Source organism: Ursus arctos, unplaced genomic scaffold (assembly GCF_023065955.2).
Source record: "Ursus arctos isolate Adak ecotype North America unplaced genomic scaffold, UrsArc2.0 scaffold_4, whole genome shotgun sequence".
Taxonomy (NCBI): domain Eukaryota; kingdom Metazoa; phylum Chordata; class Mammalia; order Carnivora; family Ursidae; genus Ursus; species Ursus arctos.
This window is the reverse complement of record NW_026623056.1, coordinates 25832767-25851914: the sequence shown is the minus strand read 5'-3', so window position 1 is coordinate 25851914 and position 19148 is coordinate 25832767. Positions and strand designations below refer to the sequence as shown.

The 19148-nt window shown below is 35.9% G+C and overlaps 1 protein-coding gene across 4 annotated transcripts in view; it reads left to right on the top strand.

The window, feature by feature from the left end:
- Nucleotides 1–19148, top strand: part of ACAP2 (ArfGAP with coiled-coil, ankyrin repeat and PH domains 2) — a 140104-nt gene that overhangs the window by 114008 nt on the left and 6948 nt on the right. For all 4 annotated transcript variants that reach the window (XM_026496160.4, XM_026496151.4, XM_057306536.1 and 1 more), the window contains 9 exons: nt 4984–5192; nt 5533–5602; nt 6987–7078; nt 8869–9053; nt 9940–10032; nt 11047–11234; nt 11631–11740; nt 13293–13403; nt 15889–15950. In XM_026496160.4, coding sequence (XP_026351945.1) covers nt 4984–5192; nt 5533–5602; nt 6987–7078; nt 8869–9053; nt 9940–10032; nt 11047–11234; nt 11631–11740; nt 13293–13403; nt 15889–15950 — 1120 coding nt within the window. The remainder of the gene's footprint in view (nt 1–4983; nt 5193–5532; nt 5603–6986; nt 7079–8868; nt 9054–9939; nt 10033–11046; nt 11235–11630; nt 11741–13292; nt 13404–15888; nt 15951–19148) is intronic.

The window sequence follows — 19148 nt, the reverse complement described above, 5'->3', positions numbered from 1 at the left end:
CATAGTCACCATACAGTGTTACTACAATACCATTGACTGTATTACCTGTGCTGTACCTTTTATCCCTGTGACTTAGTCTTTCCATAACTGGAAGCCTTTATCTCCCTCTCCCCTTCACCCATTTTGCCCATCCCTGCACCCCCCTCCTCTCTGGCAACCATCAGTTTGTTCTCTATTTATAGGTCTGTTTCTGCTTTTTGTTTGTTTTTTTATTCATTTATTTTGTTGTTTAGATTCCACATATATGTGAAATCGTATTTGTCTTTCTTTGTCTGACTTATTTCAGTTAGCATAATACCCTTTGGGTCCATCCATGTTGTCACAAATGGTAAGATCTCATCCCTTTTTGTGGCTGCATAATATTCCTCTGTGTGTGTGTGTGTGTGTGTGTGTGTGTGTGCGCGCGTGCGCGCGCGCACGTGTGTTTGTCCATTCATCTGTTGATGGATCCTTGGGTTGATTCCATATCTTGGCTGTTGTAAATAATGCTGCAGTAAACATAGGGCTGCATCGATCTTTTTGAATTAACGTTTCCATTTTCTTTGGGGTAAATATCCAGTAGTGGAATTATTAGATCATATAGTATTTCTAATTTTTTGAGGGACCTCCATACTGTTTTTCACAGTGGCTACACTAATTTACATTCTCACCAACCATGCACAAGTGTTCTTTTTTCTCCACTTTCTCACCAACAGTTGTTATTTCTTGTCTTTTTTATTTTAGCCATTCTGACAGGTGTAAGGTGATACCTCATTGTGGTTTTGATTTGCATTTCCCTGATGAGGCATCCATATTGGTAAGGAAGAAGTTAAACTATCACTCTTTGCAAATGATGTGATACTATACATAGAAAGCCCTAAAGATGTCACCAAAAAACTATTAGAAGTAGTAGATGAATTCAGTAAAGTTGGAGGATACAAAGTTAATACCCAGAAATTGGTTGCATTTCTATACACTAATAATGAAGTAGCAGAAAGAGAAAGTAAGAAAACAGTTCCATTTACAATTGCACCAAAAAGAATAAAATACCCAGGGATAAACTTAAGCAAGAAGGTAAAAGACCTGTACTCTTGGGGCACCTGGGTGGCTCAGTCGTTAAGCGTCTGCCTTTGGCTCAGGGCGTAATCCCGGAGTTCTGGGATCAAGCCCCACATCAGGCTCCTCCTCTCGGAGCCTGCTTCTTCCTCTCCCACTCCCCCTGCTTATGTTCCCTCTCTCGCTGGCTGTCTCTCTCTCTGTCAAATAAATAAATCTTCAAAAAAAAAAAAAAAAAGGACCTGTATTCTGAAAGCTATAAAATACTGATGAAAGAAATTGAAGAAAACACAAACAAATGGAAAGATATTTCATGCCCATGGATCAGAAGAATTAATATCGTTAAAATGTTCATAATACCCAAAACAATCTACAGATTTAGTATAAACCCTGTCAAAATGCCAATCGCATTTTTCATGGAACTAGAACAAATAAAGCTAAAATTTGTATGGAACCATAAGAAGTCCTGAATAGCCAAAGTAATCCTGTGAAAGAAGAACAAAGCTGGAGGTATCACAATTCCAGATTTCAAGATATACTACAAAACTGTATGGTACTGGCAGAAAAATAGACACATACATCAGTGGAACAGAATACAAGCCCAGAGATAAACCTACACTTATATGGTCAGTTAATCTATGACAAAGGAGGCAAGACTATACAATGGGGAAAAGGCAATCTCTTCAATAAATGGCACTGGGAAAACTGGACCACTTTCTAACACCATACACATAAATACACATAATAAATAAATACACATAAATAAACTCAAAATGGATTAAAGACCTACATGTGAGACCTGAAATCATAAAATTCCTAAAAGAGAACATAAGCAACAATATCTTTGACATGGGCCATAACAACATTTTTCTAGATATTTCTCCTAAGGCAAGGGAAAAAGAAGCAGAAACTACTGGGACTATATCGAAATAAAAAGTTTTTGCACAGTGAGGGAAACCATCAATAAAATAGAAAGGCAAACTACTGAATGGGAGAAGGTACATGTAAATGATATATCCAATAAAGGGTTAAGATCTAAAAAATATAAAGAACTTTTACAACTCAGTACCAAAACCCCCCACAAATAATCTGATTAAAAATGGGCAGAGGACCTGACTAGACATTTTTCCGAAGAAGACATACAGATAAATGGCCAACAGACACATGAGAAGACGTTCAACATTAGTTTTTTTTTTTTTTTTGATGTTCAGATTATTACACCTTTGTCCAGTAAAGGCTCAGGATAATGCCTTTTAATATTTTTTCCTGTTTTTTAGCAAAGTTTTGTGAGGGAACAAAATTAGGTGTGTATTCAGATCATTTTAATGAAGAAGCTGGTGGCATTGCTGAAATACCTGTTATGAAAAATCATACACTAGAAGTAATAGGAATTACAGGAAAAAAAGGCATAGGGCTGTCTTAAAAATCTGTGTAATTTTTTAACTAGAATACTTGCAGGAACTTTAGAATCCCAGTAAAAATACTAGAATAGTTAAATTCGTAATAAATGAATACTACCATATGATAGGACTTAACTTTAAAAATTGATGAAGATAGCATAATGGAAGAAGGGTGCAGTGGGGTTGAGGCTACTCAGTTATGGCGACAAAGGCAAAACACATAAAGGTCAGAGAGAATGAATTCAACACACACTTTTGAGTCCAAGCACATGGCCGAAATGAACCAAAAAGAATGGAAGGGATGGGTGTCATGTTTATTCCTTTGTTCCTGGAGGTGGCTAGCCCAGGTTCTGCTGTGTAGTGTACTTTGCTTTCAGCTTCTCTAATTTGGTGCAGAAACATTAGTTTCTGTAAACTGGGAATGGGCCAACAAGATTTCTGTATTATATTGACATCTTTTTCCTATCTGATAATTGCTTATGAGGAAATTCACATTATTGAACATGTTCTAGTAAAACAGATTTTTTAAAAATTTTGAAATCATTTCAAACTTATAGACAAGTTCCAATTATTGTACAAATAAACCCCCCCCAACTATTTCAGAGTAAGTTTCTAACATGATGCCCCATCATCCATTATTTTAGTGTTACTTCCCATACCCTAGGACATTTCTCTTATAAAACCACGGTACTGCCATCATAATCAGGAAATGAGCATTGATACATGGCTACAGTTTAGTTCCCAAACATCTTTTAGTTTAACAGTTGTCCCAGTAATGTTCTTTATAGCAGAAAGATCCAGTCCAGAAGCACAGGTAACATTAGATGTCACGGCTCTTCAGTTTCCTTCCCTCAGGAATAGTCCCTCAGTCTTACTTTGACCTTCTTGACCTTGATAGTTTTGAAGATAACAAATGAGTTATTTTGTAAAATGTCCTTCAGTGTGAGTTTGATGTTTACTCGCAAGGTTATGCGGCTTTGGCAGGTATATTACGTAAAAGATGCTGTGTTCTCAGTGCATACTCAAGTGGCACATAACTTTGATTTGTCCCATTATTGGTGATGTTAACTTTGATCACTTGATTAAGGTGGTGTTGGCTCGACTTCTGTATTATAATATTCCCTTTGTAGGTAGTAAGTATTTGGTAAGGGAGGTACTTTGAGACTATGTGAATATTGTGTTCCTCATCAGGCTTTAAATGTTATTTAATTATGTCAGTATAGGCCACTATTTTTTTCAATGTGTTATAATCCATTACTATCATTATTTGTTTTGCTCTTCAAATTGACCCAAGTTTGGGCTCCTGGGTGGCTCAGTTAAGCGTCTGCCCCTCCAGGTCAGGTCATGATCTCAGGGTCCCCGGATTGAGTACCGCTTTGGGCTCCTTGCTCAGCAGGGAGTCTGCTTCTCCCTCTCCCTCTCCCTCTGTCTCTCCCCCATGCTCGTGTGCTCTCTCTCTCACTCTGCTCCCTATCTCTCAAATAAATAAATAAATTCTTTTAAAAAATTGACCCAAATTTGGCCAGTGGAACCCTGGCTTCAGTATCCTTTTGACATGCTCCCATCAATCTGAGGCCATCCTTTCTAGCATGATGAGATGTTCTGGGTTCATCTTGCACTTTCTCTGCACCAGTGCTAAAATCAGCAGTTTCTCCAAAGAGCCCTAGTTCCTTTTGCTGGTGAATGGCTTTTAGAAACCAAGATAAAAGAATCTATGTATATACGTGTAGACATGTTTACAGCTATATTTCTTTATATATCGGTTCATATTGAAAACCATTAGTGTGCCTCTTGTATCTCCAGCTGTAAGCACACACAACAGGGTTTGTTCTAATTCTCTCGCTTTCCATATAAATAAATGGCTCCCTTTTATTTTTAACATGTTTACTTATCTGATCAGTCCCCCTATATGTAACCAACATCCTTCTTTGCTGCCTGCTGCCGCTCCTCAGGCTCCGGCACCTCACACTAGTGCTTTGTTCTCCCTCCTCAGTCTCTCCCTTCCCTTGCTGGGAATATAATTATGTAATTGATTTATTCTTTTGTAAGAAGCATACCGAGTCCAGTTTTTCACTGCAGTAATCAAAACAACTTGCAGTTCATTGAATACTTCAGAAAAACTTGGTATAAAATAATATTAATTTTATCCTTGAGTCTTAATAGTCTCATGTTTATTCCATCTGTCTCTGATCTTGCATGTTAAATAAGTGTTTCCTTTCTCCTCACCCTCATATCTTGTACATGTGTTCATTGCGTCATTTATTTTATATATACATATATTTATATTAAATGTAAATGTAAATACTTATTTACATAAATATATATGTATCTTCCAATGTTTATGCTTCTTCTGACAAGACTAAATGCCAGTTGATGGAGGAAACTACATCTTTTTATCCTTGAATCTGTAATACCTAGAACAGTGCCTGGCTTAGGCCCATAATAAGCCTTCAATTTATTGATTGGAAGCTTTTGTTTGGAGCAGGTAATGTGTAGCATAGTATTGCAATCTTTTTTTTTTTAAACAAATAATTCTTAATTCTTTTAGAAGCTGGATAAGAAATCATCTCCATCCACAGGAAGCCTGGATTCTGGAAGTGAGTCAAAAGATAAATTACTGAAAGGAGAAAGTGCGCTGCAGCGAGTCCAGTGCATTCCTGGCAATGCCAGCTGTTGTGACTGTGGTCTGGCAGATCCACGCTGGGCCAGCATCAACCTGGGCATCACCCTGTGTATCGAGTGTTCGGGGATTCACCGGTGGGTAGGCCTGTGCAGGGTGAGAGACTTCTTTTGGATGAATACACATAGTAAATTATTGTGTCCCATTGGTTATAGGGCCCATTTCTACTTGCCTTAATGTGACTGCCATTTGTGTCTTTGTAACTTTTGTAGAGTGAATAAAATTCTGGTTTGTGGAGTGCCTTAGAGGACTTTGTTTTACTATTTATTATTAGCCAGAAGAGCTCTCCTTATTTACATACATGTTGAAGGCTGTATTAGCAACTACGTCCCATTAAACTAGAAATAATTTGCATAATATGCAAAGAGAGACTCGATAGCTTTATATATTAATATGGTCTTTTCTTTTCCCTCTTAGGAGTCTTGGAGTTCATTTTTCAAAAGTGCGATCTTTAACTTTAGACACCTGGGAGCCTGAACTTTTAAAGGTAAAATACATACTTGCATAAAAATATTTCAGATTTTCACATAAAAGATCAGGATTTTAGAATCTTGATTTATAAGATGTTTGAGTTTCTCAATACTAACAATAAACTAAATTTTATTAGAACACATCTGAGGCTGTTTTGACAAATCTGGTATTTTTGTAATTGGGTTTTTTAAATTGCTAAGTTTATGTAGCACTTTTAATTGCAAGTCACTTCATCTTTTAAGGAAAACAGCATTCCTACATTTTTATGTTTTCTTAAAAAAACCTTCAATTCTGTGCCTTAATTTTAATCTTTTATATTTATATAAATTTTTGTTAAAGGTATAACAGACATATTAGCGTGCCCCAGAATGGATTGGGATAGCATGTTGTTATCATTGGGCCATTTTAGCATAGGACCATTTGCAGATTTACATTTCTCAGGGTAGTAGTCATCAAACTAAGACATCTTTTCGCCTTGTGTAAGGATGAATCCTTCATATCTATGAAAATGTCATTAATCATTTTAGACCATAACTCAGTTTCTCGTAAGATTTATAAAACTCATATTGGTTAGTAATATATTCCTTTTAATTCCCACCATTTAGTTTACCATATTATAAAAAAATATGTATTAGTTTAAAGATTATAGTATACTTTGCATTTATTTCTGTGTGAAATTATATTCTTAATGTATTTTTATTTCAATCTGTAAACTAGTAATCCTCTCACTTACGTAAACATTTGTTTTGTGGAATTACTGTGTAAACATCTGGATGAAAGTGATAAGTTGGCTCCTGAGGTAGAGCCCTATTTAGATAGATTCTATTAATTGTTATAAATTCAAAGGAGAAGAAAGTGGGGGATAAGAGGTAGAGAGCTAATTTTTTGGCATCAATTTTTTTAGCTATGAACTTCATAGATATAATTTTTAAAATTAGGTTGAAACACAGTTGTCTGGTACATTAAAAAATATAACCACAAGTTTTAAACAAAATATTTTGAAACTCATATATATAAAATATAAGGAGAAAATAGTTTACTTCCATTTTAAAACTGAACCCGTTTGGCCTTTTTTCATTTAATTTACCAAGCATTGTGAATAATATACAGCATTGTGCTAGCCATAGTTGAGGGAAGGTGAGTCAGGAGAAACCCTTTCTTGGAAGAGTGGTAGTCTTCTAGGGGGAGGTATTCTGTTAATCGAAAAATGATGATATTGCTCTTGGTCCTTGTCTTAATTTGTGTTAACTTTAAACATCTTTGTGGGATGAGCATTGGCAGAGTATGCAAAAGAAATGAGTTCATTGTACTTGCTTTAAGGACTTTTATAGTATTTTATAGTATTTTTATAGTATTTTTAGGAATTTGTAGCTTATTTTTCTTTTTTCCTGCCAAAACAGCTTATGTGTGAGTTGGGAAATGATGTTATAAATCGAGTTTATGAAGCTAAAGTGGAAAAAATGGGAATAAAGAAACCACAACCAGGACAAAGGTATTATTTCAGTTGTCTCCATGTATTACTTTTTTTTTTTTTTTTTTTGTGAGCAGGAATATAGCTATGATTTTATTTCACTATAATTGATATGTAATATTGAGACAGACTGTTTAGAAGAGACTGTTAAAATATGGCTATCTATTTCTTGGGTAGGTATTAGATAATTATTTTTTATTGATTAGGTAATCAACTGTAGGCTCCAGATGAGAATCTTAAATATTAAAAAGTCTTTACATAGAATGTAAAAGCTCTTAGCAGATAAAGTAGACCACTTCTGTTATTGGCAGGCCTTTATAAAGAGATAATCTGTTCATTAATGTCTCTAAGGATCAATTTTCTATTATCAACAATGAATGAATAGTTTTACATTGTTTGACTTCGTTCAGTAAATATCTGTTAAGGGGTCCCTGGGTGGCTCAGTCAGTTGAGTGTCCAGCTCTTGATTTCGGCTCAGGTCATGGTCTCAGGGGTCAGGGATCAAGCCCTGGTTCTGGCTCTGCACTAGGCATGGAGCCTGCTTAAGATTCTCTTCCTCTTACTGCCCTCCTACCATGCTCGTGCTCTTTCTCTCTCTCCCCCCAAAAAGAAAAAAAATATATATCTGTTAATCATGTACTTTATACATGGCATTATGATGTTAAAGAATTGAAGATGAAAGGGTAGCTTCTGGTAGGGGAGAGTACTTAATTGCTGTTTGAAATTATACTTCCAATTCTGTATATGGAGGCTCAGTGAATGAAGCAGCTAAGAGTGCCCTCAAGGTACATAATTAATTTTTGTTGTTGATGTTGCTTTTAGTCTTTATGATTCCTTACTTTTAGCATTAAAATTTTACTTGCCATAATCCTGTGTTGGGATTTTATGTTCGACTAAATCTTTATGTATAATCAATATTTTTTTGAAAGTTTTTATTTATTTATTCAAGGGTGAGAGAGAGAATGCCCAAGCGGGGATGGGGGGTGGGGGGGGGCGCGGGTAGGGGCAGAGGGAGAAGAAGAATCAGGCTCCCCGCTGAGCAGGAAACCTGACACTGGCTTGGATCCCAGGACCCCAGGATCATGACCTGAGCCAAAGGCAGATGTTCAACCGACTGAGCCACACAGGCTTCCCTATGTATAATCAATATTATTTTAAAGTTATTGCTGTCTGCGCTAATATCACTTAAGTGAGATTATTTGTAAAGCGTGGCCAAGTTCTTTCAGACCTTGAAATATCTATTTTAGCCAAAGATTTAGCTATTTTAAAAGGATATAAGTAAGAAAAAGTATAGAACAGACTTGGCATTTTATGATTGTATCAGAAAAGTTTAAAATGTGACATTTTTTCTTCCCCTTTAATTAGTAGTGCTATGTTGTTTTAAAGTAGTTATCTTAGGAAAAATTATGACTGACAATAGTGATAATTCATCTCTTGATGCTATCTATTGGAATAAAATGAAATTAATTTCTATAAATTTTTGTAGTTTTCTTGGTAATGTTTTCCATTTTGTAAAAAGCACAAGGGAATATGTATAGAAATGAATGAGCCCAGAAATTAAGAGAATAAGAGTGCCGTGTTAATTCTTGTGATTGTTCAGTTAGTTTGCTACTTGTATTTCATTTGAACATGAGATCATAGTTTATTAAATATGTGGAAGGGAAATATGTTGCATAATATCACAAATTTAGTTTTAACTAGTAATACATTTAGTGACTTTTTGGGAAATATTCGGTATGTAATGGCTTCTTTTCAGTATTAGCCATACTAAGAGATTAAGCAGAACATCATGACATTTTTATGTATACCAGACAGGAGAAAGAGGCATATATCAAAGCAAAATATGTGGAAAGAAAATTTGTGGATAAATATTCTATATCATCATCACCTCCTGAGCAGGAAAAAAGGATTGTCTCCAAAAGTTGTGAAGAAAAGAGGCTGAGCATTTCTAAACTTGGGCCAGGTGACCAAGTCAGAGTACCTCCCCAAAGTTCAGGTATTATAGCTTATTTGTTGTGTATAGAAATATTGTCTTAAACTGAGTCACTTTCTTAATCTCTGAATTAGTAGCCATTGTAGATTATCTAAATGCTCAAGACCTGTTTCCTTCTACATATTCTCAGGAACAATTGGATTTCTGTGGCTTTAAAACAGTTAAATAGTGTCTTGGTAATTCACATTTCTTGGTAATGTGTATATTCTAAAGAATAAAACTGCTTAAAATGCAAGGGGAGATGGGAATTATAAATCTATCATGGCAACAAGCCCTAAATATCTGATTAACCACCTAATATCCTTCCTATTTTTTTCCTCCTAAATTTTTCCCAGTAACGTTTTTTCCTGCCCTTTTCCCTTCTTATGGCCTGCTTTGTGCTTTGCTAACTTGCATGTCCCCAGTGGTTGCTGTAAATAGCGACGAGGCCAGGCGGGAGTCTCTGTTCTGTCCTGATGAGCTAGATTCACTCTTCTCCTACTTTGATACTTCTTCAAAACTACGTAGTAGTAAGTACTACTCTTGTGGAGCATTCCAAGTCTGTGCCAGTGGTCATTGTGCGGTGTGGCCATTTCTCTAGATGTTACCCATTGTCTTAGAATTACACATTACTTGCAGTCATACAATAAATTAAGCTCTTCACCACGCCTGCCATATTACGGGATAATGAGATGTGTTGCGACTCTGAAGATAAGTCTATTTTCAGGCTTTGTGATTGATTCATATTTTGATAAGCTACATGTTTGAAAGGATTAAAATTGTGTTAAATGTGGTGGTGGCCAAGTTCATGTTGACATATCAGAGCTCGTTTTAAAACCTTGTTGCTTGTGGTAGATTGTTTTCTGAATGGCATGAACTTTAATCACTAGCTGATTTTTCTTTAAAACAGTCAAAAGTAATGATAGTGGAATCCAGCAGAGCTCTGATGATGGAAGAGAATCTTTACCCTCCACAGTGTCTGCCAATAGTTTATATGAGCCCGGTGAGTTTTGGTGAAATTCAATGTTAACTGGTATTGTTTGCATGTGCTTTGTGCTTAGTCTTGATTAAATAAATTCTAAAGAAAGAGCTTAGCCTTTTAGAAGGTGTTGTAAAATGAGAAAGCAGCTATTTCTTTTCATATTTGAAAGTCTCTTCTAGCTGTACATTCTTCTAAGCCTCATGATACGTGCTAAACGTGCCTAGTCAGTCGCTAAGGATACTTTTTAATCCACATGAACCATGTCTTATTACTCTTTCTCTTTTTTTATGGCTGCTTTATCAGGAGAAAGAGATTAGCAACTCCCTCTGCATTATATTTTTCTTCTGACCTGTGCTTTCTCCCTATATTCTCTCCTCCCTGATTTCCATGATTTTGACCTTGCAGAATGCCCAGGGTAGTGAGCATTTTTTTGAATTACTTGAATTATTTATACTGTAGATTGTGGTGGTATTGGACCATCCTAGGAATAAAGTGAGGCTTGGTCTGGTAGTAAAATTCTTCAGGAATTTTTTACCAGCTCTTGTAAGTCCTTAAATCCAGGCCTATAGGAATATACCTAATTTTAATCTAGTACAGGGTAATTAACTTCCCATTGAATCCTGGCAGGACAACAAAGGTCTAGCATACCATTCGGCGTCCTTATAAGAGAAGAAGTTTGTTTGGGGCGTGATCAGTCTGTTGGAAATAACATATTTTTATGAAAATCACCCATTCGTTCATTTTGTTAAATTAGCAGTTTCTTTTACATCTTTTACATTGTGGTACATTCTAAGAGTTCATTTTTATTTTTTGAATTATGGTAAGGTATACATAACAGAAAATTTACCATCGTCACTATTTTTAAATGGACAGTTGTGTGGCATTGATCCTTTTGCTGTTGTCACCACTATCCAGCCACAGAGCTCTCTTCGCCTTACAACAACTAAGAAAAGTTTCCTGTACCTAAGAAACGACACCTTCCCATTCTCGCCCGCCATGCTCATTTTTATCGATGTATTTGTGTTTGCTTTTCAGAGGGAGAAAGGCAAGATTCTTCTGTGTTTCTCGACTCTAAGCATTTTAACCCAGGACTCCAGCTTTATAGGGCTTCGTATGAGAAAAATCTTCCTAAAATGGCTGAGGCTTTGGCTCATGGTGCAGATGTGAACTGGGCTAATTCAGAGGAAAATAAAGCAACACCACTTATTCAGGCCGTATTAGGGGTATGGATTCATACATTGTAAAACATAAAAAATTATAATTCATTGTGAACATAACTTTAGCATTATTTTTTGCTTTAAGAGGTGGGTTTGAGAGCTGGTAGTGATTTCTGAGCATACTTTGATTATGTAAGTTCAATTTTTTTTTCTCACTGGAAGAGAATTCTGGTGATGAATGTAGTGTCTTTTGCTAGATCACAAACTGCAAATTAAATCCCTATTGAAGTCATTCTTGGGAAGAAAATAATATAATTTATCATTTTTCTGCTCTTACTGGGGAGTATTTTCTCTTTTGGGGAAAAGGAAACAGAAAGGCTATCAGAGTAAATGCCTGTTTTTAATAGAAATAATGTTATTGTTTGCTTTTTTGTACATTGTTTTTTTCTGTTTTCCTCTAAGGGTTCTTTGGTGACCTGCGAGTTTCTCCTCCAGAATGGTGCTAATGTGAACCAGAGAGATGTGCAGGGGCGCGGCCCACTGCACCATGCCACTGTCTTGGGACACACAGGGTAAACTGTCGTGCTTTCATATTTAAGTAGATTTTATTTGAAAAATTATTTTGAAATGATGTTTTGCTTTTTCTCAGGCGAAGGCCATTGGGAAGAGTTTATAAAATGATACTTTCCTATGACTTTTATTGTCATGATGGAATTTGAAATTTTAAAAATCTCATGCAGAAAAAAGCTACTGTTACTTTTCAGTTAAGAAAGTTGCAAAGCCTGTTTTGAACTTTACGTGCCATTTATATAGATCAGTTCTAGTATTTAAAACTGTTACTGAAATTATGGTGCTTTTGTCAGATAACTAAGTCTGTGTTTGTATTTATGGTGTTCACATACATTGTGTGTGTAGCACACACATTTGGGGAGAGTTTTGTAATTTTGGACTTTGAGTTTTCCCACAGGATAGCTAAAGTCTAATTTTAAAGGGGGGGTAATCAGAAGGGGGAATGAAGCATGAGAGACTATGGACTATGAGAAACAAACTGAGGGCTTCAGAGGGGAGGGGGGTGGGGAAATGGGATAGGCTGGTGATGGGTAGTAAGGAGGGCACGTATTGCAGGGTGCACTGGGTGTTATACACAACTAACAAATCATCGAGCTTTACATCAGAAACCGGGGATGTACTGTATGGTGACTAACATAATATAATAAAAAATCATTAAAAAAAATAAATTCTTAGTCTGTGCTATTGCTGTTGAGGTGTCTGAAGCAATATTTAGACTCACAGAACAATAAAGCCATAAAAATGGATTTTCTAATAGCAGGTACAAATGAAGTCAAAATGTTGACCTTAAATGAAAAGTCTGTGTCATAGATGATTGTTTTTAAATAAAATATCTCAGGATATCCAATTCTTATTACCCCAACAAGCAAGACACTGTTCTTTTTTAAGTTTATTTAAAGCATCTTATATTTTTTTAAAAACGTTTTCTATTTTTATCAAAGCTTACTTTTGTCAGCAAAGAGATGGAGTTCAATAACTTCATCATAAAAACTTTTGTATAACTTAAAAATGTTCGTATTTAATTCATTTTTTTGTATTTTCTTCTTAACCACTCTTCCTATTTTACTTCATAGACTCCATTTACTCATTCTATCCTATTTTTTCATTTTTGTCAGTTTCTTCAAGTTATGAATATTTGTGGAGTCCAGTGGGAGGATTACCTTCCACTCTTTGCTGTTGAATTATTGTTGATATGATGTTAACATTGCCTCAGATTCCATCTTTCCCAAATAATGACCTTGAGTGATTTCTGTTTTAAGTTTATGGATATATGTGTACATCTTTTTCTGATACTATTTGAGGGTAGGGACCATAATTTATACATCCCACTTTGCTACATAGCACCAAGTTAAAATGTAATCTTGAGATTTGTAAAATGCTGATTATGGTAAATATTTATATTACAGCCAGTGTTCAGTAAATAGCTGTAGAATGAGTCAAGAATTTCCCAATGAAAATGTTATTTCTTTAGATAGTGCTTTTTATTTTTTTAAGGTGAATACTATTTTTTTTTCCTTATTGGCAATGTCTCAAAAATGCTGTTTTCTTAAACAGGCAGGTATGTTTATTTCTAAAACGAGGTGCCAATCAACATGCCACTGATGAAGAAGGGAAAGACCCTTTGACTATCGCTGTGGAAGCAGCCAATGCTGATATCGTGACCTTGTAAGTTTTTTTTTTTTTCTTGATTATTTCTCATACAATTTATTACTTGTACAGGTTTTTAACATAGTTTCATGCATTGGTATGAACTATAAACTTGATCGATTGTTTATTGTGCCATGAACCTCTCTAGACACATTATACAGATTAAGCGCTTTACACACATGAACTTATTAGGTTCTCATAACAACCCTATGAGGAAGATATTATTGTTATTAGCCTCCTTTTATAAGGAAGCTGTGCCACAGATAATTTGAGAAACTGGTGACTGGTGGAATGGGGATTTGAAACAAAGAATTTTGGCTCTAAAACCCATGTTCTTAGCCACTTCTTTTATACTGCCTGACTGGTAAGAACACAAAACCAATGGCTTCTCTAAAATGGATTCTTTAATTCTCACTACAGTACTAGGGCAGGGGTTGGAGTGGTACAGTAACAGGCCGTTATTCTACTCAAGAATCTCATTTATTCTACCTGAAGAGTTAGAGGATTATAAGTGGGGGGACAGCTGCATTGGTGTTAAGTCACTTTTGCGGTTGCGTCGCCTTTGGGCAGTGATACTCAGGATCTGTTTGTGCTTATTTTTTTAAGGAATTATTCACATGAATATTCTATTGTAAGATAAAAATAGTTTTTTAATGTGTGAACATGATTGAATATGATCTGTTAAAGAGCTTTGAGATCTTAATTTGATTTTCATCTTAGATCAAAATTGTTTGTTTACACCGGAACCTAGAAATGTGATCGTCACCTACACCTTATTGTTACGTAGGAAGTACGTTGTATGAAGTCACTTACTCATTCTATTCTGGGTTGAGAGAAGGCCAGAATTGTCAATCCCCTGTTACATGGGTAGAGGGAGTTCCATTCACACTACTGAATCTCAGTCACTTACAAAGAGAAACTCTCCCGACTGCCTTAAACAACTGAGCTGCCGCTGAGAAGTCTTGCCTTGTCATATATCCCTCCTCCCTGGCCCCTGCCGAATTAAGACACACAGTAAAACATGCTTTCTCTGCACTCAATGTCCTTTCCCCACTGGAGAGGTTATTACAATTTTGAAGGCTATTGTAGGAAAATTTAGAACTTTTAAATCATTATAGATTCACCATTGGATAAAGTTAAGTTATTAAAGAAAAGATAGGGATAGAATAGAGAAAGAAATTCTTATATTAATGGCCCCTTTTGGGGCCCCTGGGTGGCATAGTCAGTTAAGTGTCTGACTCTTGGTTTTGGCCAGGTCATAATCTCAGGCCCCACATTGGGCTCTGAGCTCAGTGGGGAGTCTGATAAAGTTTCTCTCTCCCTCTGCCTCCCCCTCATGCTCGCTCTCTTTCTCTAATAAATAAATAAATCTTTAAAAAAATAATGCCCCCTTTTCCTCAAAAATATCTGTTCCCAAATTGTCTAAATTTTCTCACTTTACTTTGTGTGAGGACTTCAGTTTCACTCAATAATTTTTTAAAATAAGTGTCCTCTGAAAAGTTCAAATATCAAAGAGGACTGACTTAAGGCACTATTAAGTCACGCAGTGGTTGTGAAGAGATGGAAGGGAATGGAATGGTGGTATTCTGAAAAGAGGGAAAGCTCATGTCAGATGCTGCAGGTGCCTGAGAGTGCATGTCAGTAGAGGGTGATGGAGCTCTCATTGGGCAGTGAGTTTTTGGTGGCCGAAAGCACAGGCAAATAGCACAAATAGTACAAAGTGGGAGAGGTGCACCAAGGGCAACATTTGCCCCTTTCAAAATGTTGCTTAAAGTTAGTAAGAAAATGGGAGGAAATTCTTGTCTTCTTAATCCACTGCTATGTGTCTTCCTGCTGCCAGGATGAATAGCCCAAAAAAGAATGTATAACCAAATGGTAACCTTGGGGAAATCTTGGTAACCTGTGGTCATTTAATACACCAGAATGTATTTACACTATTCAGACTAACACATGCGATATACATGTCTGGAACTACCTCCCCTCAGGGTGAACCAGAATGAACTTATATGGTACGATATGCCATTCCATACTGTAGAAGCAGTTCTTTCAGCAGTTGGCGGTTAAAGTGTGGCAGTTTGCTGTCAAAGCTAGGTAGTCTCTGGAGTCTGGAGGAAGTAAGCTATTGGACATGCTGCAAGGGTCCTGCTTAAACAGAGCTGCAATGGACTTGTTAGAAATCCTTTATTGTCAGGGCTCCTGGCTGGCTCAGTCAGTAGAGCATGCAACTCTTGATCTTGGGGTTGTGAGCTTGAGCCCCATGTTGGGCATAGAGATGTACTTAAAAATAAAATTTTTAAAGAGAAAAAAATAAATCTTTTATTGTCTTCTCTCATGAGGATTGTATAAAGAAAACTTAAAACTAAATCTGCATCTATTTTAGTGGCAAATACTGGGAAAAGAAAAAAATTATATCAGTGTATGTTTTTACCTGTTTATACAATTCACTAGTTAATGAATATTTATACTACATACTTCATCTAAAAATCCTTTCCTTTAATTTTAGGTTACGTTTAGCAAGAATGAATGAAGAGATGCGGGAATCAGAAGGACTTTATGGACAGCCAGGTCAATATTCTACTAATAACCATACTGAGATGCAGTATAAGAAATGCATTCAGGAATTTATTAGTTTACAACTGGAAGATTCATAGTTCTTTAGCGAACTGACTTAATACTCTAGAGATTTTATAACTTACTTGTAAATTGTGAGTTGTTATATATTGTACCTACTGAATTCTTGGGAGTGGCTAATTCCCGAGCCTTTAAAACTCCGTCACTGTTCCTACTACAGTACACATTTACTTGCTGTGTTCAGCTCTGGCTGCTGACTTCGTTATCTGCTGTACAGATGTCTTCCATATACATTCCAGTGATGCGGATGGAATGATAACCTATCTTTATACCCTTACAGCAGCACAATAGTCATTTTCATTTTGGAATTCTCTTTAGCTGTCAAGTGAATATAACAGAGTTGTTTTCATTTTGTTATTCAGGGAATTTCTATAAATTGTGTTCAGGGAAAAAAAACAAATCACCATGTGTTTGGCATATAAAAAGTCAGTATGGAAAATACCTAGAAAAAGGTTACTGAATGAAGAGTTCTGTACTCTGATCTAAAAATAAGTTGTAGGTTTAAAAATAAAATTTACTAGTAGTTTAAGAAGTCCATAATGGGAGTGGAGTTAGTTTAAAAGGTATAGAGAAAAGGTCTCACTTTTTTGCCCCCAGCAATCATACAGTATCTGTTGGATAAATGTAAGTATTTAGAGCAGTATTTTATGAACCTGATGGCAGAGTAGACTTGTTAGAGAAACCTCAACTCCGGATCAGCTCACGTCTCATTTTGAGTAATTTTCACCTTTGAGTCAAGATGTCAGGAAAAGGAAGAAATGTTGCTAATCAGATTCCTTTCTTTGATGAACACATCCTAATTAGACATTCTTCACAAAGAGAAGAGTAATAATTGGGTCTCCAGTTTCATGAATTTGAGTATATGAATTACTACTTTGTTTTAAATTCATATACGTATTAGTAAAAAATTTCAGAAATTCATGACCAAAATAATTGAGAATATTAGTTTCAATAAGTATATTTGGTTTTTTTAAATGAGTATTAATGTATTGTTTTTGAAGTGGCTTGGTAATATCATCTATTCTGTTTAAATATGTTTTGAAATTTCGGTATTTTATGCTAGCTTCAGCCATTAACTTTTATTTTAACTGGATTAATATATAATTAATATAAATATGGGGCCATTCTTTTCTCAGAGGAGTATATTTACTACTTATTGTTGGTCTAGTTTAATAGGGAACAAGTAAGAACTTTGAGAATAAAGGCACTTTAGCTAGATACTTCTAATCTAGGGTGTCCCACTTTAATCCTATGGATCAAACAGTACTACTGACTCATGGTTTACCAAGATGTAAGAGTGCTGATTAAGGGTGAAGTGTCAGCGTTAATTCTGAATTTCACCCATTTGTTTCAAACTTGAATGTTAGATTTTAAATAAGTTATAATTTTGTAACAGATATACTTAAGTGAGAGTATTACTAGGCCATTTTTGAGGCCTTTGTAGTTTAAGCACTTTAAAAATAAAAATTATTTGAAGGATATGACCTGATATTTGTGAGGTAAGAGTGAACTTAAAGACTTTAAGTTAAATAATTCTTATTCCTGAAATTTTAAAACTTAAATGTTTGGTTAGCTGTTCTTTCCTTGAGCTATTTGCTTATGAAGTTACACCCAACTGATTAGTCATAAGGTCAGTGGCCAGCTTTCCTTTGGAGTTGGGAAGCTTGAAAGGACAGGGGCTCCATGTTCTTGCAACTTCTAGTTCCACCCAAATTGCTTGGGCTTCTGCTGCCACCCTTTAGGGGTGCTCAAATGTCTCTTTTACTGTTGTTTTATGTAGAAGTTTGTGAGTATACGCCTTCCTTTCCTCAATAGAAAAATGAATTTTTCCAATTTATTTCACTGAAAATTTGAACAAGAAAAGCCTCACTTAAAAAAAAAAACAAATATTTTTTTCTATCGCTCTCAAATCTAAGTTCAGAGGTTAAAAATAGATCAGAATTCTGGAAATGGTGTATCAGAATAAAATGAGAGGATAATCTTGATAATAGTTAGATTTGTAATGCATTTGGGGGGTCTCATATGTAAAGCAGAACAATTTTATGTACTTATACAGGTGACCTGGTGAAATGGCACAGCAGTTGCTCTCTGGCTACTTTTCCTTTCCTTCTTGAGTCTTCGGGGAGCAGAAATGTTTGCTCAGGCAGTAGGTCTTTCTTTCCTCCACTTGTCACTGTTCTTTTTCTCTCATTAATTTTGGTTGATTGTTTTATCTAGATCCTTTTTTTGTTGCCTAGCAATAACTCAGAATTGTGGGTAATTTTAAAATGCAGGTATTTTCAGTAATTTGATCATGAAGAGCCCTATCATTTATAAGTCTCAGATATAATCTTTGGGAATCATGGACATATTTCTGAGAAACCCCACTTCTGAACCTTCTATCTACAACCCTAAGAACCTGAAACTCCCTGTTTTTTTGCAAGGCACTATAAGAGCACACATTTCCTGAAGGAAAGATGTATCCCTCTTTATCAGTTCCTACAACTCTTAAGAGGACTGGGTGAGTGAGTGAAATATCACACCCTGCTCTCAATTGCTGGAAACCACTTTGGTGGTTCCCACAGTCTCTGGCTCTATGACTCCTCTTGATTTTTGGCAGAGTTTCTCAGCCAGTTGAAAATTATTGCATTAGTGAACCACTACTGGTTATGTGAATGTGTTGCGAGCAAAGGTTGATCACTGATCAGTTTTCAGAAGGAAGCTGTAATCAACCCAGAAAGGGTGGGATCATTACTTGGTCACAGCGGGGGTGGGGGGGTGTCTCACATGCTGCCATCTCTTTGAGGGGAGTGCATTTCAAGAGCAGAATCAACAAAACCTTGGATCATCATAATTGCTGTTGCAATGGGTGTTCTGAATACCAAAAATCAAAAACTATTTTAAACTCTCAGTGGACATACAGCAGTCCACATTGTAAAAATTCAGAACTGTCTGGGCACATAGAAAAGTTAGCTAGTGGGAGAGAAATAGAATGTGATTAAGTAATTTAAAGGATACAACTCAGCATTACAAATATTCGGTGATTAGTTGCTTACCATTTGTAATAAACTGTTAAATGTACTTCTATGAACTTTCCAGGGCAGCATAATCTGGGTTATTGTTTATGTATTCTAGTGTAGACAAGTTATATTT